Genomic DNA, 8,942 nt, shown 5'->3' on the forward strand with positions numbered 1-8,942 from the left:
GAATCAATTTTACGAACCTCTTCAACAAGAATACGATCTCTAACTTCAACAAATTTCAGTTTAGCATTTCCATCTGAATTACTAATTGCTGCCTTCATAGGTTCCCAACTATTTGGTAGAGATGCTAACAAAATCAGGGCACTAACTTCATCCCCATAATCAATCTCAACAGATAGCAATTGATTCACAATTGTATTGAATTCATTCAAATGAGTAGTGACAGAAGTACCATCAACCATTCTTAAGTAAAAGAGTTTTTCATTAAGTGTACCTTGTTGTTAGCAGATGGTTTCTCATACATATCAGAAAGAGATTTCATCAGACCCATGGTGGTCTTCTCCTTTGCTACATTGTGAGCAACTGTCTTGGCTAGCGTCAATCGGACAACTCCCAAAACATGTCTATCAAGGAGTTTCCATTCAGCTTCATCCATCTTCTTTGGTTTCTCACTCAAAGGAACATGAAGCTTCTTTCCATAGAGATAATCTTCAATCTGCATTCTCCAGAAGGCATAATCTGTCCCATCAAATCTTCCAATCCATGTCCTATACTGTTCTCACTTGCCATTGTTTCCAATGCTCAAATCTAGACTAGCTGCTCTGATACCAGTTGTTAGGATTTGTATCTCCCAAATCCGACCAGCTTGAAACAATCTGTAAAAAAACACAAGAAAGAAGAACACAAGAACACACAGATTTATAGTGATTCACTCAAATTGAGCTACATCCACTTCAGCCACCACCAGATTTCACTATGAAGAAGAAGAAGGAATATAGAGTTTTTGCCTCACACTTTATCTCTCTAGAATTCTGTCTTCACAATGTAAACCCTTAATAATTACATATTTATAGGGTAAACATTCAGGTAATAAACCTAAATAACTTTGGTCAAGCCCAAGCCCAAAACCAAAAAAAGATAAACCCAATAAACTCTAATTAACAATGTAGAGTTTATTATAAGTGTAGGCTCCATAACTCAACACCTAACTGAATTGGGATCACACATCCATAAAGATTACTTTGACACTCCTTTTCAAGTGTTATATTTGATCGTTAACAAACTTATTATAAATTTTAAACATCTCATTGACATATTTAATCACACATTCAATTGACTTCGAGTGGTGACATCACTTCGAGTCTTTTGTATCATTTAACTAACCATACATTCACACATATTTAACCAACATATTCTGTTGCGACTTCACATCGAACATGTTACCCCAACAATCTCATTATTACTAAACTCTTACTCTAATTTTGAGTAATCAACAATCTCATTCACATATTTAACCACCACTACTTTTTATATAAATTTTTATAATAAATATAAAATTTCACTTTGTTTATCGAACTCATCCTTGAGGAGGTTGAGTATGCTGCTTTAGAGAGGCTCGACCTTTTCAATAAGTGGAGCAGTATAAGGCTCCACAAGAGGTTTGATGAAGTCATCCAAGGTGCTGATCTAATTGAGCAGTGGGAGACTCTGTTCAACCGGGAGAAAATCATTCTTGCTTGGACTTGCACCAACGTCGTTCATGAGGCTCTCAAGAGAAGAAAGATCGTTGCAGCAATTGCTAGAGGGCGTGCTTTGTTCCCGATCATTCGCCAAAGGGAGACAAATTATGACCATTTAGAGAAAATGGCCTGGGTAGACGACAAAGTAAACATTCGTCTGCAATCAATCTTGGATTCATACAGCTCAACAACTTTTTCCTTTATTCATGGCACAGAGTCATTCAAGATTGATGAACTTCGATAGGAGACGTCATTAGCTGAGCTAAACTGTTTAGATGCCGAAAAGCAACCGACGTTTATTGAGAAGTTGTAGCCTCCTCCTACAAAGAAGCAACCGTTTATCCCTACTGTTGAGCAGCAGCAACTACCCTTGGTTGAAGAGTAGACGGCTCTTCACACTGCTGAGCAACAGTAGCTCCCGTTGGGTGAACATCAACTATTGTTTGTTACTAAGGAGCTGTCTCAAGAGGTCTCCGCTACGTTTGAGTAGAAGTCTTATGCCTCAGAGAAGGTGTCTTCCGCAGCTATTGAGCAACTCTCTGCCATTGCCTCCAAGAAAGCATCTTTTACAGATGCTGCTCAGCTCTCTTCTCATGCGTCTAAGAAGTAAAATTTTTGAGTAGCTGTGCAGATCTCATCAGACAAGGAGACGTATAAAGAGAAGTGATCTTCCCTAAAATCCAAACGTTCAACCCCTTTATCATCCATTAAATCTCTTCCTGCTAAATCCATCAATTCTTAAGATGTGACGGGATTTCTCAAGGATCTATACGAAGAGATTGAAGGAGCAGATGACGAGTCTCGAACATTGTTCAACGTGCCTCGAATCTCATCCTTAGAAAAAAAATCTAGAGCCGTTTGAGATCGAGGTAAGTTTTTGACCCTCCCCTCTTCGCATCCTCCCAGCAGGTTCCCATCTTGCATCTCTGGCTCCAACTTCCCTGAAGTGTCCTCTCGGGGAATGAAGGATCTCCGCAATTTCATCATTGAAGCTCTTGCGCCTATATATTCAGTAGAGAACTACATCAATCTTCGATGAGCTGGAGTTTCTGAAGGGTCAATGTGCTTCGAACTCTAATGCAACAACAGATATTGCCTCGGCGTAGGCAATTGCCCAGAAAAAAATATCGAGGACTTTTATTGAAGTGACGATAATCCGAGATGCTTTAACTAGGATGAAATCTACTTCGATCACCATGGTGATCTTGTTGAAAGAATGGATATTTTCGGCTTTCAGCTGCTCGAAATATCCAAATCCCTCAAGACAGCAGAAGTTGAGTGCATTAAAGATACTGGTGCAACAACTAGGCGCGTTGAAGATACTAATGATGTAGCAAAACACATTGAATCTATTGAAGCTGCTGAAGCCGATGTTGATAATGTTAAAAAAGGGGAAGGTAGCGGTCGAGGGAGGAGAGAAGGTTGCGATCGGGGCAGTCGAACCAGGAGGAAGCCAGACCGAGGAGGAGGAAGACGAAGAGGTTGGGAAAGGTATCTCTTCAATGAGTAAAAAGGGAGAATCTCAAACTCTATGTATTTTATGTACTTATGTTTATATAAAATTTAATTTCAATTCCTTGATTTATAACTTAGTTTTAACATCATCAAAAAGAGGAAATTGTTAAATTAAGTTAAATAAAGAAAAAAGTAAATTAATTAAAAGAGAAATAATTAATTAAGTTGAAATAAGAAAAATGTTTTTAATTGATTAAAATGAACTTAAGTGAATAAAAATAAGCTTAATCAATACGACATAGTTTTGATGATGAATTCATAAGTGAATAAAACTAAGTTGTGCAAATGTTTTATGCACAGATATATAGCTCAAAAGACGCCTTGTTTCAGCAGCGGTTTGAAGAAGCGCGAGTAGACGTCTCACTTCAATAGACGCATTGGTCTAAAGAAGCGCGAGTAGACGTCTCACTTCATCATATGCCTTTGTCTAAAGAAGCGCGAGTAAACGTCTCACTTCATCAAACGCCTTAGTCTGAAGAAGTGCGAGCAGACGCCTTGCTTCAGCAGCAGTCTGAAGAAGCGCAAGCAGATGCCTTGCTTCAACAACCGTCTGAAGAAGTGCGTGCTGACGCCTTGCTTCAGCAGCCGTATGAAGAAGCGTCCACTTATCTGCATGGCTCATCAGCATAACAAACAATAATGTTCGTTATCAACCGTCTTCCAAGTCAGCTTAATACGCCAAAATTGTTTAACTGTCACGTACTCAACTATTCCACTAGCCTGCGTTGTATTTTCCAGTACACCACGTTCTACCGAATTCCATAGTACAATCCGGTACGCCACGATCCAACGAATATATTCTTGCGTACGATCCCGTACACATGGCGTACACTTAACGGAATGCTGACACGTATCCAAGAGATAAATTTGACCGTTGCTACACTTCAATATAAAAGGTGATCAGAGTACAACGACAAACTCTCTCTTCTGCCTTACGAATTCAGAATTTCTAAGCTTTGTATTTATGCTCTCTCTAAGATTATTACGTAATTCACCAAGCTAAGATGAACTTTTGTTTACTGTTCTACCTAAGTGTATTTTCAGTATTGTAAGTTGAGCTGAACGTTGTCTATTCAACAGAGTGATAGCTATGAGTTCAGAAACAAACACTTGTTAAGTCTTGTGTTCTGACTGAGTTTGTGTAGTCGTTATACTAATATAAGCCTTCTAGTGAAAATCCTTCTGGAAATAGAAGAAGGGGTTACGTAAGAGTTTTATCTCTGAACATCCATAAAACTCTTGTGTTATTTACTTAATGCATCTTTCTGTCTTACTTCCACCGCTTCAAATCTAGCAAGCTTTTCCTCCCTTGAATCCGTTCAAGAGCTTGCGACGATTTGTGAAGAATAGAAACAGATTTTCATCTCTAACAAATTTAAAATCGAATTGAAAGTGATTATTTGTTCAACAATATTCCACCTCCCTTCTATTGTTGTCATTGATCCTAACAACGTGATTCGAACTTTGATCTTTATTATGTGCCATGAATATTTAACCTATAAACTACTTAAGATTATTGATTTATTTTGTATGTGAATATATAATTTATTGACTAAAAATTTAAAATAAATCACTCAACTCACATTACAAATATATACTACCTATTTATAATATTTGGTGGATTTTTATATGTATATAAATATATAATTAATAATTTAAAAAATGAATGCTAAAAACAAAAAATAAATATTATGTTAAATACATTAGTTTTTGTTTAAATATTTGTTAAATAAATAATTTAAAATTATTCTACTTATTAATTTTGTATTATAAAAACAATAATATTAATAATAGTTAAATAAAAAACAGTAAATTTTTTGTTTAAACAAACTAATATTGCGACCTCTTTAAAAATTAATATTGATCCTTTTACCTACACCCAAAATAATTTTTGATCGAGTATTTTGTATCGACCTCTCATTATCATTTTGGTGAACCATATCATTTACATATATATTACCCTCATTTTGATCAACTACCTATATCTTATGACATCGCATTTCGTGACCTCACTTCAAGCATTTTAAATTAGTTAACCAATCATTTCATTCACATATTTAACTAAAACGTTTTATCTTGTGACCTCATTTTAAACATTTCATTCACATATTTAATCACTCATTCAATTGACCTTTCATCTCATGACCTCATTTCGAGAATTATGTATTGGTCAACAACTATCCCATTCACATATTTAAACACCAATCTTAATTAATTTCTCATCTCGTGACCTCACTTTGAGTATTTGGAATCAGTCAATCAATCATTTCATTCACATATTTAACCACTAATTCAATAAATCTCACATCTCGTGACCTTATTTTGAACATCTCATTCACATTAAATACACATTTAATCGAGCACTAAATTTTGTGAGGTTTATAATAAAATCTCCGCAAAATCTTAATTAGCCTATGTGAAGCCTCATTTCTACTGTTTAACATTTTTTAATATGATATATTGAGTTCACCCTTAAGATTTAATAATATTATACCAATTTTAATTTAAATAAAATTTTAAACTAGTCAAATTCTTAATATTTTATATTTACAACAATAAAATTTTAGGATTAAAAAAAAATTATATTTATAAATTTAAAATAGTTAATTGGTTCTGTTTGGATACCAGTTCCAAAGTTGGAACAAGTTTGACAATTTTTTTCTTTAATTTAAAAGTATATATTTTTTTAATATTGTATTAGTTTAGATAAAATAATGTTTAGTTATATATTAACCAAATTATTGATTTTATCGATTTTACAGATTTAAAATGTATCATTAATTTCAAATAAAATTTTCATTTTTACTATATTAGGTAAGAGACTTGTTCCAACTAATTTCTTTTATAATGTTTTATTTTTTATGAGCCCAAAAGTAGCCCAAACCAGCAAAATAAATAGCCCAAAGCCCTTCATTAGCAACCTTTGTTACAGAAACCCTAGTGCATTCTTTAGCAACGATGGTTTAGGAAATTAGGATTTCAATATCCATTTATCTTAGGGTAAATAGTACTATGGAACAAACAATTGATTCCCAGCTGAAATTCATATATAAATGTTTCTTCTTGTTCGGAAAGGTTGAGCCAGTGTCAAGATGGCGTTCCTTGTTAAATTTCCCACGCAATTCCTGCATTGCGAGAGAGACTCTGCTGCACTTTTGAAAGGAGGAGACAAAAGATGGAATGTTCCTCGATTTACAAAGATGAGACCAAATACTTTGATTGTAGCTTCCATTTCTAGCACGTCCACCCAAATTATTGACATGTCGGCATTATCTGTATCCAGTATAGCTCAAAGCGCTGTCATGGTAAGTTTATCTTTTTCGTACATATTGCATGCTTTAAGAACATGTTTCTCATTCCAAGACTGTTTACCTATTGAAATTCATAGTCTTATGTACATAGAAAGTAGTAAGCTTTTGCTAGATTTGATTATGGCTTAGCATTTAGTTCTGAATTGGGATGTTGTCCATTGTGTTGAGGAAGAACACGGAAAGATATTGTATTTGGTTCCTTCTATACATTATCCATATGGGTCTTTTTCTTTTATGGATTTAATCAGATGGTAAATGAAAAGCTTTTTTATTTCATCTTTGTAGGTAAACGGTTGCACTGGTAAAATGGGAAAATCAGTTATTCAGGCAGCTATTTCGGCTGGACTTGATGTGGTTCCTATATCATTTGGCAGTCTAGAGGAGTCTGGTCAAATGGTGGAAGTGGGTGGGAAAGAAATCCAGGTGCATGGTCCTTTGGAAAGGGAGAATGTTTTATCATCAACTTTTGCTCAATACCCAAATTTAGTAGTGGTTGACTATACACTTCCAGCTGCAGTGAACAGTGAGTTGTTAAGAGCTTGTTTGATGTAGGGTTATTTGGAAATAATCTGCATAATCTGTTAAAATAAGGGTAATTTGGTATTTTGGTTTATAAAATAAGGGTATTTTGGTATTTGGATTAACTCTTAAAAAATAAGGCCATGCAAAATAAGGGTGATTTGGAAGTTTTTCATCAGTCAAGAAATTATGAGTCGTCCATGCAAAATTTGATACAAAAGTGAAAATGTTGATTGTAACAAAGGGATTATCTAAATTATTTGGTTTGGTTGAGTGACTTGTGTCTTTCAATTCTCAATTAGTAGTGAAGTGTTATAATAATCTCCAGTCTATTTACAGTTAATGCAGAGCTGTACTGCAAAATTGGAGTCCCATTTGTGATGGGAACTACAGGTGGAGATAGGAATCAGCTTTATAAAACTGTTGAAGACTCGAAAAATTATGCTGTGATCTCTCCACAAATGGGAAAGCAGGTGATGGAATTATTGTCTGTTCTTAATCTTTCTTCTTCTTCTGTTTTTTTCTTTTCCTTTCAGAAGAAGTAATTGGTTATCCTTCAATAGGTTGTAGCTTTTCTGGCAGCCATGGAGATTATGGCTGAGCAGTTTCCAGGGGCCTTCTACGGTTACAAACTGCAGGTTAGTTCATTCTCCTTCCTTTTATTGTCAACAAAAAAGTTCTCGATGATCAATATGGATGTGTTTCTTTGTGGCTTGTAAGTAATTTTCTTCAGGTCTTGGAGTCTCATCAAGCAAGCAAGCTAGACATGTCTGGAACTGCCAAAGATGTCATTTCCTGCTTTGAGAAACTTGGTGTGTCCTTTGATATAAATGAGGTGCACATGAAATACTGATGATATTAGATCATTTACAATGGAATTGGTTTAGCTCTTGAACCTTTCTTCTTTAATCAGATTCAAATGATCCGGGATCCAAAGCAGCAAATCGAGATGGTTGGGGTCCCAGAGGAGCATCTGTTTGGTCATGCTTTTCATATGTATCATCTGACATCGCCTGATCAAACGTAAAGATTCTCCATTTTTTTCTTTTAAATTCTCATTTGGGCTGTTAATGTTCTTGTCTGTTGTCTTCTTCACTTCTAATGTACTGTGACATTCCTTTTTCATTTTTTTTCTTGGGCAGAGTTTCCTTTGAGTTTCAGCACAATGTATGTGGTCGATCAATATATGCTGAAGGCACGGTTGATGCTGTCATTTTCCTGGCTAAAAAGGTACTAATTTATTATTGTTTCGGGTCTAGGAGTGCATTGTTGAAATATTCATTGATCCGAAAGATTCGATTGGTAATTCAAGGTTTTGTATTCACAGGTTCGGGCTAAGGCTGACAAAAGAATCTACAACATGATTGATGTCTTGAGGGAGGGCAACATGAGATGATAATTGGGTTTCAGTTAATGAGTTTGTAATTCTATAATCGATGTAGATCTAAGCCATATCTAGGACGAGCTTTGTGCAGTTCCCAAATTGTTGGAAACATGATTTGAGGTGAACTTTGGTTTGTTTGTTACTGTTACTTTCAAAGCAGGCTTAGATTTATAGTGTTACAGAAATTTGAAAATATTACTAGTCTTAGATTACAACTTTTTTTTTAATTGTTTGTGTTTAAACTATTATTATTACAGAATTAAAACAACTATGAAAATCAATCTTACATTTATACCTAAAAAACCTGCTTATTTGGATTCTGTCTTGTGAAAGGATATAACAAAAAAGATGTAATGTTGGAATCCAAATTGTGGAATATCTTCACTTGATTCGAGAAACTCCAGGTTGAATCAAATCCTAATGTTAGCCTATTTGATCATTGGTTTATATTGTTCGTTTCGTGGTGAAAATTTTGTTTGATTCTTCGTGTTTTAACTTTATTTGTGTCATTTCGATAACAAATTTGAAAAAGAAAGAAATAATATATTGTTAAATGTTTGAAGAAATAACTTGTATTGGAATTTTACCAATTGTAAAAGAATAATGAATGTGGAACCCTCTTTAAATAAACCAGGAAACTGCCTCTAGTGAGTCACCCCTGGGACAAATAAAATCAATGTATGGACACTGTCTCTA

The 8,942-nt window shown here is 34.8% G+C and overlaps 1 protein-coding gene across 1 annotated transcript; it reads left to right on the forward strand.

The window, feature by feature from the left end:
• Positions 1 to 6,020: 6,020 nt before the first annotated feature.
• LOC124920978 (4-hydroxy-tetrahydrodipicolinate reductase 2, chloroplastic-like) lies at positions 6,021 to 8,471 on the forward strand. The gene is made up of 8 exons (XM_047461570.1): positions 6,021 to 6,337; positions 6,629 to 6,866; positions 7,202 to 7,335; positions 7,426 to 7,500; positions 7,596 to 7,697; positions 7,776 to 7,885; positions 8,005 to 8,092; positions 8,190 to 8,471. Exons 1-8 carry the CDS (start codon positions 6,125 to 6,127, stop codon positions 8,256 to 8,258), a joined length of 1,029 nt encoding a protein of 342 aa, XP_047317526.1. The 5' UTR covers positions 6,021 to 6,124; the 3' UTR covers positions 8,259 to 8,471.
• Positions 8,472 to 8,942: the final 471 nt, after the last annotated feature.

Source organism: Impatiens glandulifera, chromosome 1 (assembly GCF_907164915.1).
Source record: "Impatiens glandulifera chromosome 1, dImpGla2.1, whole genome shotgun sequence".
NCBI lineage: Eukaryota > Viridiplantae > Streptophyta > Magnoliopsida > Ericales > Balsaminaceae > Impatiens > Impatiens glandulifera.

Excerpts from the sequence above, each read along its gene's own strand:
- LOC124920978 (XM_047461570.1), top strand. The coding sequence starts at position 6,125 with ATGGCGTTCCTTGTTAAATTTCCCACGCAATTCCTGCATTGCGAGAGA. Across the intron at positions 7,886-8,004 it reads CTGACATCGCCTGATCAAAC|AGTTTCCTTTGAGTTTCAGC; the intron begins GTAAAGATTCTC and ends TTTCTTGGGCAG. Across the intron at positions 8,093-8,189 it reads TCATTTTCCTGGCTAAAAAG|GTTCGGGCTAAGGCTGACAA; the intron begins GTACTAATTTAT and ends TTGTATTCACAG.